Consider the following 13581-nt stretch of genomic DNA (forward strand, 5'->3'; position numbering starts at 1 on the left):
TAAAGTTCATACCTTGGAACTTGTTTTGCTAGATCTTGTTTAAGCTTACGTTTATGTTCATTTTGTCTCAAAACTTTGATCTTTGTGAGTATGGAATACTCCAAAGCATATATGTTGTCCTTTCAGACGTTTTAGGGTGCATAGTGTCATAAACAAGCAAGCTTGATCTTTTCCTTTCCTCCATGCATGAGTTATGGAGTTTTTGGTGATGTTAGAAGTTAGGGTTTTGGGATATAGCTCTCTTTAGCCATGCAAAGGCTTAAATTCAAAGAATTTATGGATTAGGATACTTTTTAAAGTCAGATATGAGGATTGGGTAAAGTGTCTTAATGATTAAGACCTTAAAAACTGAGTTTTGAGATAAGTCGCGTATGCCGAGCGTAATTCTGGCTATGCCCAATGTAGTTAGTTGCAAACCCATTCCCTTCATGACTTATGGTCTACACCCAATGTAGAACTGAGTACGCCACGTGTAATGGTCAGATTGCTGACCTTTGACTTTCATTGACTTTTTGACCAATAGTGGATTAGGTGGATTTGTGAAGGTTTTTGGGATTGGAAGGGGCAAAATGGTCTTTTTCCCTAAAGGTGGATTATACTTGGTTGGGACTAGTGAAGTAAGGAAAATTACCTTTATTATTAATTAGGTTTAATTGGTGCAATTAATAGGCATAGTTTAGTTCCGACAGTTTGGTGTGAGTTTTATCAGTCATCTGTGCAAGGTGAGTCTCCTCACTATGCTTACCTGTGTGGTAGAAAATATGTGTTGACCAGATAGTTCGATTTGTTGTTATTGGGGTATGTGTGTTGTTGTGTATACTGAGACGTCGTGTAGTCTCAAGGATTGCTGATAATCCACAAGGCATGATGTTTGCCCACCGAGACTTCGGGTAGTCTCCAGGGTTGCTGATAACCCATAAATGTTTATTTGTATTGTGTTGTATGTGATACTTTGGGGAACTCACTAAGCTTTTTTCTTGCAGTTGTTGATTAAATGTGTTTCATGTACTTTTGATGATCGCGGTAAGTCGAAGGCTTAATTATAAACATTTGTCTGCAGTTATATTTTCGAATATTTTGGGACACTCTGATATTTTGATGATGATTTGTATTTGACACTTGTGATTTTCTTGGGATGGTTCTTATGAAAAATGTTTTACGTGAATTTTTAAAATGAAAATTTGGTTTGAAAATTTGGATATTACATGCCATTCATGAGGTGGATGCGCCATTGTAGAGAGGATGCACCAACTTGGAGTCTAGATACACCATTTTATAAAAAGAGGTACCAACATGGAAGAAGATGTGCCAACCTAGGAGATGATGCACCATCCCTTGATCAATATGTGCCATCTACAATCCTAATGCACCATCTAGATGCAAGGATGCGCCACTTGGTTCCTTGATGTGCCATGGTATTCCTGATGAGCCACTTATGTTGTGAAGTCCCCTATGATGCTCAAGATTGTTCAAGGAAGATTAGAAGTTGAAGATGCTCAAGGATTATATCTTGATGTGCCACCATGATGGTTGATATGCCATGGTCTTGATGTGCCACTTTTGCATCATGATGTGCCACTATGGATCATGATGCTCCATCATGTGTGTTGTTGATGCTCATGAAATGATGAATGTTATAGAAGCTACTGCATGGTAGATTTTGATTGGTTGACACCATTAATGGTCCTATCGGCTAATGGGCTCGACCCATTAGGGTTTAGGTCCGATCCCTTAAGTATAAATAGGGATGCATGCTAAGTCATTTGTGTCTTGTCTTTTGTATCCTTAGTAAGTAGGATGAATCTTTGATGGTTGTACTTGTAATCTCTATTTGAGAACTCTGTGAATAAAGAATACTCCCTTCCTGCCTGTGGATATAGGTCACCTTAACCGAACCACATAAATATTATGTCTTTGTGTGCTTTTGGTTTTGCTAGTTATCCACATTACTTCCTAACAAGGATCATCAGAGCTTGACAAGTGGCATCAGATCTGTTCTGAGTCTTGACAAGTATTGTTTGTTTTTCCTAACAAGTGGAAACTTTATACTTTTGTTGGATGTTATTAAGATATTCCTTGGTTATCTTAATTTTAAGCTGGTTCTTATAAAACTGGTTCTTATATTGCATGCATAAAGATGAGCATATTGGTATTTTAAAGTTTTAAAATCTAAGCATCTTGACCACATATTTCCATTCTCAATTGTCCTAAAACTTGTGTTTGCCCTTATGAGAATCTGCACACAATCAAATTAAGTGAAAATGACACAAAATGGTACATATTCCTGTCAGTTTTTAATAATTTAAGAACATACACACCATTAACTAAAAAAAGTACATAATATGGTTGATAATGCATAAACAAGAGAATCTTACTCATTCTCATGTAGTTTTAATTCTTTTTTTTCATAATAACATTAGTACAAAAGAGCCTAAATTAGCCAACTACAATCCTAAAATCTTATACCGTGATCATCTATCTAATAGATCCATCTACGTAAATATTTTCTAACCTGATCACAAATATACACTATCCCAAAGATTAGTTGGAATTATGTATATCATCAACGATCAAAACTATACATTCATACATTCCTCAAAACAATTTTATTATCAACTATAAGTCAATGCAATAACAAGAAACAGAATTACCCATTTAGCACTGCATTCATATTGTTCAGTGTCATGACCTGTTTCTTAAAAGGTTCATTCTCAGCTGTCTACAACTACTCCAGTTCATCCCTCAATTGCTCTAGTTCAAACACCTTCTTCTTTGATTTTAATACCTCATATACTTTTTCTTCTTAGTAATCTTATATTACAAAGTTGTTCTTTGTAATGTCCTTCCTACGTGAAATCGTCTTTCCTCTTGAAAAAATCACACCTTGGCCTTACAATTGACTTACACAGAATTGTACGTAACAGTTGATGTATTTGTTTGAAATTAGGGTTTCGAATCTATGAAATTTTCAAAATCAAAAATACGATTGATGATGTTTTTAGAAATCAGAGACCTCACCAATGAGTTCTTATAGTTCTAAAACCTCTGACATGGTTTATCGTGACTCTACGGGATGCGTTCAATGTTGAGCTTTTAACAACCATATGAAGGAATGGTTTCTTTATCACCATGTCCGAAATGATTGACTGATTTGGAGTTTTGAGACCGAGTAGATGATGAAGACATTGGACAATTTCGCTTTTATCGATCGAGATCAAGGGTTTCCTGTGGGGAATCTTTCTAACCTAATTTGGGGTAAGAACGTTATTGAGATGGTTTGAATTGAGACTTCATTTAAGGTAGCTACGCCACCGTGTCGGTAATGTAAGATTTCAGGATCACAAATGCAATTTCCACATCAACTTCTAACTTTTACATCAGTTTCAATTTTGCTTGTAATTTAGAAGGTAATATATATAACTTAAATGATTAATTGCACAAAAAAAATTAGTTATCAATATAGGACATACATCAAATTTGATTGTGATACAATGTCAGAATTTTATGATCATTTTCAACATTAATGGTATGTTTGGCAAAAAAACAACCAATAGTAGGAATTATAAGTTACAGTTTATTTAAAAGTTTGAAAAAAAACATTAACGGTATGTTTGGCAAAAAACAACCAATAGTAGGAATTGTAAGTTACAGTTTATTTAAAAGTTTGAAAAAATAGATGTAACCTAATAAAATATAAAATTTTATAAAATCTAAAAACTAAATGCTCTAAAAGCTAAAAGCTAAGTTTTTTTTTTGTTTTAAATAAAAACTTTTAATTTTATATTCCGTCAAAAACAAGATTTTTCCTAAAATTTAAAAACTGAAAAAGCTAATAGCTATATAAAAAACTCATTGAGCCGAACACACCCTAAGTTATCACATATTACATGTAATACGTGATTTTATAATGATTTTATTTTTTATTTTGTGAAAAAGGAAAAACCTGTCCATTGACATAAAAGTGAACTTGACCATTCGTTAAACTTCATACAATCAACTTGACCATTTGTTAAACTTCATAGATCATTCATAACTCAACCAAGCAACCATTTAGTAATTGGTCAAGTTGGAACCCAGAGAAACATTTATATCGTTTGTAAATTTTTGTATACAATATTAAGAATTGTCCATTAATAATGATCATGCAATAGTAAAAGGATTTCCATTGGTGTCTTCTAATGTACGGTTGGTTTTTACTAATAATATATATTTGATTAGATGTGAAACCTATATATAGTGATGCAAGCGGGTTCAAATTTGGTCAGGATGGACCCGAAACCGAAAACCTGGAAACCGGTTAACGAGATTTTGTAGGACTGAAAATCGGACTGATATATAGGAATCGATATCCGGATACGGTACTGGATAAAGTAGGTCTAGAACCGAAAAAATTAGAAACTTTAAAGTTGGTTCGGTGAACCGGGTAAAATGAATCTAGAACCGGAAAACCTGGAAAAATTAGAATTTTTTGGTAATTACTTGGTGGGTTGAACTTTGTAAAATTCTAGCTTTGATATTCCGTCTTTGGAGGACCGTAAGTCATTGAATATCAAACCAAAAATATCAAAATCATAGTCTAAAACCATATACAAACCCTAAACTACACGTTGGAAAAAACTGCAAGACAATCTGACTTCAAACGAATGAAATATGTTTGTTTTAAACTTTTTCACAAAACACGGTCCCAATTCCTAACATCGGTTCTTGTTCTTAAACTCGGTTTACCCGGACCCGAAGGACCCAAACCCACATTATCCGAAACACGGATAAAATCATTCTTTAAATCCAGAACCCGAGCCAGTTCTACATATTCAGGTTCTAATGGTTTCGGTTACGATTCTAATCCGATTTTTTGGTTTTCAATCTCATCTCTATACATGTACTATACGAGTTGATTAAAAAATGTTAAATATGAATATATAAACATTAAACATTTTTTAAAGTAAAATTTGAAAAAAAAAATACATACGATATAATGAATAAGTATGTAATTAATCTATACTAATAAAAATATATTAACATATTTTAAATAATTGTGTTGACTTGTTGATGATGACTTGTAGATGAAACAGTTTCAAAGTCACCCAAAACAATCGTGGTAATGTGATGAAGAATGAAACATACACGAAGTCATATATATATATATATATATATATATATATATATATATATATATATATATATATATATATATATATATATATATATATATATATATATATATATGGAATAATGAATATACCCTTAAGGGTATATAAGGTTAGGTACCCAAACTCATCATACTAATGATTTTGTGTCATATATATATATATATATATATATATATATATATATATATATATATATATATATATATATATATATATACACACATTGTAATTGTCTATTGTTCTTATAATTCGACTTCTAACTTGATTACTTTTAAGATTTTTATAAATTTCACATTTATCTTCATCTTACATAATATATATTGCCTAGTAGGTGTTCGGAAAAAAAATGTGATGTAAGAAGAATATAATAATAAAATTTCGAAAATATTGAAAGCAAATCAATTTAAGACTTGAAGTTTAAGAACATTATAATGAATATATTAAACAAAACGACGTATTATGATGGGTTGGGTATCTAAGTTTATGTACCCTTAAGGGTATATTCACTTTTCCCATATATATATATATATATATATATATATATATATATATATATATATATATATATATATATATATATATATATATATATATATATATATATACACACACACACACACACACACACACACACACACACACACACATTAAATTGAAATTAAATTATGGAAAAGATTTGAAAGATTGAAACATACCATAAATCCGGGGATTGATAGAAGTTTCTATTAAAATCGATATAAACATTTAGATAATTTGAAAAGGATAGAGGAGCAAAATGTCAATTTTTGAATTCCCGAATCAAATGGATGAGTGTTATGAGCTGAGAGATTGGAAACTATTAGTGTTTTTGTCCTTAAGAGTAGGATTTAGAATAAAGAAGGAAAAACATATTCATTGCAATTTACTATCACATTAATTATATTTATTACATTACATATATAAATTGAAGTATTGTGTGACTTTTTAATTTTAAAAATTGATAAAAAAAAACAAAAATTGACATGTGGATATTATTTATTTCAAAAATACTATAAATTTGACGAGTGTCAATACTTATAAGAGATTGATATATGACAAAGTAGATCTTGATTTATAAATACATACGATACAAGTTTAATTGTTGACTAATTTAACCGAGGATGTTCAATAATTATCTCATAATCTTTTGCAATAACATAAGTTACAGACCTACAACATAAGTTACAGACTTACAAGAGCGAGTTGAAATTGTCAATCTAGTCCAGTCCACTCTTAGGAGCCTTATGCCACCTAGGGATGTGTATTTGGACTGAATACCCGAATCGAAACGAAGTGCAGATCGGGCTGACCTAAATTAGAACCAAATAAGTTATTTGGGTCGGTTTTCGGGTATCTATTTTAGCCCACTTCATGTTTTGGGTCTTTCGGGTCGGTTTACCCAAAGAAAACTTAATTCGGTTCTAGAAACCCGAACTAAAATTGAAAGGTCATATATTTTCAATCTTGATTGCCCTTGCACTCCAACTCTACAACCTAAGCTATCGAATGCAATCTCCAACCCCTCCTTCTATTATTGACAATTCACAACGGGAAAGAAAACCCTACTTGTCGACGTCGACCCCACCTCTCTACTACTAGACAATCAATCATTCGCCAATCTCGATCCCTTCTTCCGGTGTCAATCCTCCATCTTGTTTGCAGAGATCGTCCCTTCCTTTTGTCTCTAAGGATTTATGAATTCATATTTTCTCAAGTAATGTATAACTGGTTCTAAGTCAAAAAACTCAAGTATCATTATGTTAATTTACTATTTAATGTGTTACTTTTTGGATGTTTAATGTTTAATGTTTAAATATGAATTATGGATTTTTGGAATATGAATTATCAATGTTTAATATATATTTTCTTGAAATAGATATAGTATTTTTTTTATTTGAGTTATTTGGGTAATTTCAGTTTAAAAGCATAATATACATATTATTTCGGTCATTTCAGGTTAATAACCGAACCGAAACTCGTCTACCCGAACCAAACCGGTCCCATATTTATATAATATCCATCCGGGTTACGCTTCCAACTTTCATTCAATTCGGGTTTCAGGTTATTTGGGTCGAATACGCTTAGGATCTGTTCCGACCCAAAACACATCCTAATACCACCCATTACTCCATCAGCTAGAGGTCGAAGGCCACTATTATATTTATAGCTTCTGTAGGCCCACACAGCAGCACAGATTCATTCGACATCTGCTTAATGCCCATATCCAACTAAGGCCCAAAACATAACGTGTACATGATTATACAAATTTTGGGAACATTTCAAATAAATGATTATAGAATAATAATTCGTATTAAATAGATGAAGCTTCCTATAAACAGCAAGGAGTTAATTTCATTTGCTCTAAATCATCATTTTTTTCCCCAAAGAATCTCTTCTTCATGTCCTCTTGTAGTAAAATATACATTTTACCATTTTTGTTTTGTTGTAATCTCTTGTTTACAAAGACCCAAATGATAGATAGGATTTTAGAGGGATTATCTCTCAAAAGACTAGAAGAATCTGGAACCTAAAGGCTAAAATCCTAAATCGACCCAACAATCTCATCAGGAATTCGTCCAGCCATCGGAATCTTTGTGGGCTTAGAGAATCCACTGCAATCCATCGCTATCGCTATTGTCCATTGAACGACTGAAGAGTGAAGAGTGAAAGGATTCACGATTTCACTCCATCTCGCTGTTTATCTTCTCTTCTCTACTGCAACTTCACAAGTAAGTTCGAATTTTCCGGTTCGATTTGCTTACACAATCATTCTGTAACAACAGATTTAAACATTAAAATCGTTTCTTCACACAATTATGGTTCTTGCAACCATACCTTCTTCAACGGTGCCCACAACCACCACGAACTATAATAATTACATCCAAGCAACCAACCATCACCATCGTCTTCTCCACTTACTAAACCAGTGCACCTCCATGTCTCAGCTCAAGCAAATCCACGCCCAGACACTCAGAACCACCTCCACCACTAATCCGCATACGCTTTTCCTCCACAGTCGAATCCTCCATTTTTCATCTCTCCACGACCTCCACTACGCGTCCTTGTTCTTCCAAACCCATATCCAAAACGCAAATTCTTTCGCTTGGAACACCATCATTAGAGCTTGTTCTCGGAGCAACAATCGTAAGCACGAAGCCATTTTACTCTACCTCAAAATGCTATCAGAAGGTAATGTTACCCCCGATAAGCACACATTCCCGTTTGTTCTTAAAGCTTGCGCTTATCTGTTTGCCCTCTCCGAGGGCAAACAGTTACACGCCCATATCTTCAAACTCGGACTCGCATCAGATGTATATATCAACAACAGTCTAATCCATTTTTACGGATCATGTGGAAGCTTGGAGGACGCACGAGACGTGTTCGATGAAATGCCTGAAAGAACAGTAGTGTCCTGGAACGTCATGATCGACACCCTTGTGCAATTAAACCAGTTTGATAATGCAATAACATGTTTTCGTAACATGCAACAATGTTTCAAACCAGATAGTTTCACAATCCAGAGCATCTTACGAGCTTGTGCTGGATTGGGAGCTTTCTCACTCGGACTCTGGGCTCATACATATATCTTAAAAAGATGCAACATAGAAGTAGCTAACGATGTTTTAGTCAATAATTGTCTTCTAGATATGTATTTCAAATGTGGGTCATTAAAAGATGCTAAAATGGTGTTCAAAAAAATGACAAAACATGATGTAACATCATGGAACACAATGATCCTTGGATTCGCAATGCATGGAGATGCGAAATCAGCTTTACACTATTTCAAACAAATGGTAGAAGAAGAAAGAATACTCCCTAATTCCATTACATTTAGTGGGGTTTTAAGTGCTTGTAGACATAGTGGAATGGTCAACGAGGGTCAAACCTATTTCACCATTATGACAACAAAGTATGGGATTGAGCCAGTTTTGGAGCATTACGGGTGTTTGGTTGACCTTCTGGCTAGATCCGGGCTCATTGCTGAGGCACTAGATGTGGTTTCCAAAATGGTAATTAAACCCGATGTGGTGATTTGGAGGAGTATTCTTGATGCTTGTTGGAAGAAAAATGTGGGAATTGAAGTTAGTGAAGAAATGGGAAGAAAGATTATGGAGTGTGAAGAAGGGGGTAAGTTTAGTGGTGTTTATGTGCTTTTATCAAGAGTTTATGCAATGGCTTGTAAGTGGGATGAGGTTGATTATGTGTGGAAGATGATGGCTGATAAGGGTGTAATCAAGGAGCCTGGTTGTAGCACTATTGAGATAGATGGTGTTAGTCATGAGTTTTTTTCAGGGGACACGTCACTTTTGGATTCCATATGTTTTAGTGGTTAATAGTTTTTATTGTGGATATTCTTTCTTTTATGTATACCATAGCCAATTGTATTAATATATAGTGTTAATTACTTACAAGTCCAAAAAATTTTCAATTTGCATGTCGTCGGAGCCACCAACCTAAGTATATACCTGGCGGTGGAAAAAGTCAAGTTGTTAGTGGGAATGTCGTCGGAGCTCTGATTGCTTATGGGAAGGTGGTTAATTGTGATACCAATTTGGTGTGGTTAAGTAGTTGGAGCATATCAGATTTGCTCGAGCTACAGAAGATTAAATACCTGCTTTTTCTTTTCATGCTAGAAGCAGCTGTAAAGGGATTCTTATTTTACTTGGGGCTTGTTTGATTTTTTTTGGCAAAAAAGACTTTTTGAGCACTTATAGCTGAGGATGGATAGACATTTGGCAAAAGACCGCGTGAACCCGGATTCACGTTGTGAATTTTCAAAAATTCACATTGTGAATTTGACGTAAAAAAAATCGAATTTTATATCATTGGAAAAGGGATAAAAAGTTATGAATTTCTGTATTTTTAGTTTTTTTTTTTGATAAAAAATAAGTTCTTAAAGTTGAAAAAAAGAATAGTTCCTTGGTTAATTATGGTTCTTTATTGAACCTCACCCTATATATATATATATATATATATATATATATATATATATATATATATATATATATATATGAGAAAAGTGAATATGAGGCTGTAATACATTCAACCTTAGGTGTGGAACCTCCTATACGCTGCCGTTTTGGATGGAAATAAACCAACTTTGAATCACTTATTTTACGCATACAAATCTGTATATTTTTATTTTCCTTGATTTTCGGCTTGAGTGAAATCTTTATAACTTTTTCTCAATTTTACTCATATTATGATTCATTCTCCACTTTCTTATCCAGATTCCTTAATTTTTTTTAATACGCAATGACCTACCTTCTGGCTTTTCTTTTTCTAATTCATGGTCCTTGATTATATCCTTTAATCTAAGCAACCAGGTATGAAAAAAATTTAATCTTCTTTTTTGTTGTCGTTCCTTATCAATTGTATGCACACTACAATTCCTTCTCAACTTCGAATTCTATTATCACTAATATATTTATTTTTCATATTGACCTACGTAGAGCTGTGTTTACTATTCATCATCTTCAATTTCTTGAATTATCAAAGTTACCAGGTACCAACATGTTGCTAAAAAAACTATTAAATTTTGTTTTTTATCATATTAACCTACTAAATCCTCTGTTTGATGGTTAGTTTTCGGATACCAGTAACAACTAAGATCATGAATTTAGAAGACCCAGTAGCGAATCAGTCGTTTACAACACATACAATTGAAGATATTGATGCAAATTCTTCTTTGGAACCAACGTTTGAATTTGAGAAAATAAATGATGACAATGTGAATCTTGCATGTGACGAAGATGAAGCTAAGGATCTAAGCATTATGGGTAAGGTTTTCAATACACCTAAGGATGCATATACATTTTATAACCAATATGCTTTTCTACATGGATTCGGTATACGTGTTCATTGGAGCTTTAAAATAAGACCACAAATGAGCCTTATCGGAAGACATATGTATGTAATAAACAAGGCTTTAAAAGTTTGAAGGGTAATACTTTATGTGGAGGCACTAAGAAGTGTCGTAGAGATTTGAGAACAGGATGTCAAGCAATGCTTCGGATTTCAAAAGGAAAAGATGGAGAATGGTTTGTGGATGTGTTTAATGACAAGCATAATCATGAGTTAAGTATTACACCTACCAAAGTGATGAAACATCGTTCTCATGGGAAGATCCACCGTTCAATGGCGTGCAAGTCTCTTATGGTGGAACTTGGTCAATCAGGGTTAAGGCCTTGTCAAATCAAAAAGGCTATCAATGTAATGAAAACTCCATATAATGTCGATGTTACCTCAAAGCAATGCACCGATGTTTTATTCGAGCAACGAAAACAGTACAAAGGTAAAGAGTTTTATGGTTTGATTAAACATTTCCAAGATAAAGCACTAGTAGATAGTAACCAATATTTTGCCGTGGATTTGTTTGATGATGGGTCTCCTAGAAATGTTTTTTGGGCTGATGGAAGATCACGAGATGCATATACTAAGTTCGGGGATGTCGTTGTGTTTGATGTCACATACATGACAAACAAATTTAAGATACCATTTGCTCCGTTTATTGGTGTGAATCATCATGGTCAGTCTATATTGTTTGGTAGTGCATTACTAGAAAATGAAAAGGAAGAAACTTTTTGTTGGCTATTTGAACATTTCTTAAAGTGTATGTTTAGCAAGTATCCAGTGGCATTGATAACAGACCAGGATAAAGCTATGGGTAATGCAATCAAACAAGTGTTCCCAAACACTTGACATCGCTTCTGTGCATGGCACATTAAGAAGCATGAATTGGAACATCTCCGACCACTTGTAGCCCGTTATAATGATTTTAGGAATCTTATAAACAATGGGTCAAAAGTGATACAATTGAGCAATTTGAAAGAAATTGGGACATTATACGTGATAAGTATAACATCGAAACTAACAGTTGGATAGCCGAAATGTATAACCAATGAACACATTGGGCCAAAGCCTTCTTAAAAGATGTTTTCTTTGCTGGCATGACTACAAGTGGAAGAAGCGAGAGCATTCATTCATTTTTTGATGGATTTGTTAATTCCAAGACCATGTTGAATGAATTTGTACTCCAATATGATAAAGCAGTCGACTCTCGAAGGGTTGCCGAAGAAGATGAAGACTTCAAGACGATGAACTCCAGTCTGATGCTTTCTTCTGTTCATCCGATAGAAGCAAAAGCAGGTCAGTTTTATACAAGAAAAATGTTTGAGGTTTTCAAAAAAGAATGGATAGAAGCTAATTGTAATTTAACCCATGAGACTTTAAGTAAAACCCCAGAAGAAATAAAATATAGGGTTGGGCAACTTAATATTGAGAAAAGACATTGGAGAATTGTTAGCTTTCATTTTGTGGATCATGTGAATGTCACGTGTTCATATGCTAAGTATGAAACATATGGGATATTATGCAAGCATAGCCTCTACGTGATGAAGAAAAGACATGTTGAAACCCTTCCTAGTCCCTTTATTTTACCAAGGTGGACACTTAGTGTAAGGTACAAGGTGGGTAATAGCAGCATTAGACTCGATGAAATGAATAGTGAAAATGGACTTAGTGCCTTAACTTTATGGTGTGTTCGTTCAAATTGTGACAAAGCAATCGAACAAGCAAGTGACTCGCCTACAGAGATAGAAAAATTCAATAGTTCTGTAATAAAGTTTTTAGAAGATCAAAGGATTCGAAAAAATTCTAAAGAATTTGAGACTGTGTCTCTAGATCCATACAGGGGAATTTCTCAAATAGATATGATACCTCAGTTATCTGTTCGAGATCCTGTTGCTCCGAAAAATACGAAAGGGCGTCCAAAAAATGCAACTCGAATTAAGTCTTCTTTAGAGAACATGAAGAAAAAGAGAACATGCTCTTACTGCCAACGACTGGGTCATTATGCCACCGGTTGTCCAAAAAGAAAGGTAATTGTAATATTTATTTGATTCTTCATGATTTTTGCTATCATACTTATATTAACTATTATCATTATATTAACTATTATCAGGTGGATGAATCTGTAGCAGAAAAACAGTGATCATATGTGTAATCAGGTGGATGGTTTCTTTTTCTTGTCTACATGTGTTGTTGGTTGCTGCTGTGATCAATGTGTCCTTTGTGCATCTTCTGTTTGGTTTCTGCTCGTTAGAGATGCATAACTTTACCTCATAAACAATTATTTGTTTTTTTTATAGAAAAAGCTTACATAATTGTTTGGTTAATTTATGCAACTTAAGATATATATTAACAAGTTGAAAGCTTTTAGAAACATGAATTTTTAATGAGTGAATGCACCTGAGATTTCGTTTAACGGTTCTATATTTTATTTGTTGATGTAACTATAGATTAAATTATTAAAGTTATTGTATCTGATTGTTTCTTATATGTTGGTATTTTTTGACTTTGTAAATACTTAAAGAAAATTACACCATATCAGTACACATAATTAACTTAATTG

The 13581-nt window shown here is 33.5% G+C and overlaps 1 protein-coding gene and 1 pseudogene across 2 annotated transcripts; both read left to right on the forward strand.

Annotated features, from left to right (window-relative positions):
- The first annotated feature begins 7568 nt into the window (after positions 1-7568).
- Positions 7569-9573, forward strand: CRR28 (Tetratricopeptide repeat (TPR)-like superfamily protein). Its single transcript, XM_078980270.1, has one exon. It carries the CDS (start codon positions 7985-7987, stop codon positions 9500-9502), a length of 1518 nt encoding a protein of 505 aa, XP_078836396.1. The 5' UTR covers positions 7569-7984; the 3' UTR covers positions 9503-9573.
- Positions 9574-10353: 780 nt separating this feature from the next.
- On the forward strand, positions 10354-13399 carry LOC145029101 (protein FAR1-RELATED SEQUENCE 5-like; annotated as a pseudogene). Its single transcript, XR_013676374.1, has 3 exons — positions 10354-10674; positions 10755-13048; positions 13132-13399. The product of XR_013676374.1 is annotated as a protein FAR1-RELATED SEQUENCE 5-like (transcript).
- Positions 13400-13581: the final 182 nt, after the last annotated feature.

This window comes from Lactuca saligna, chromosome 2 (genome assembly GCF_052625555.1).
Source record: "Lactuca saligna cultivar CGN05327 chromosome 2, ASM5262555v1, whole genome shotgun sequence".
NCBI classification, from domain to species: domain Eukaryota; kingdom Viridiplantae; phylum Streptophyta; class Magnoliopsida; order Asterales; family Asteraceae; genus Lactuca; species Lactuca saligna.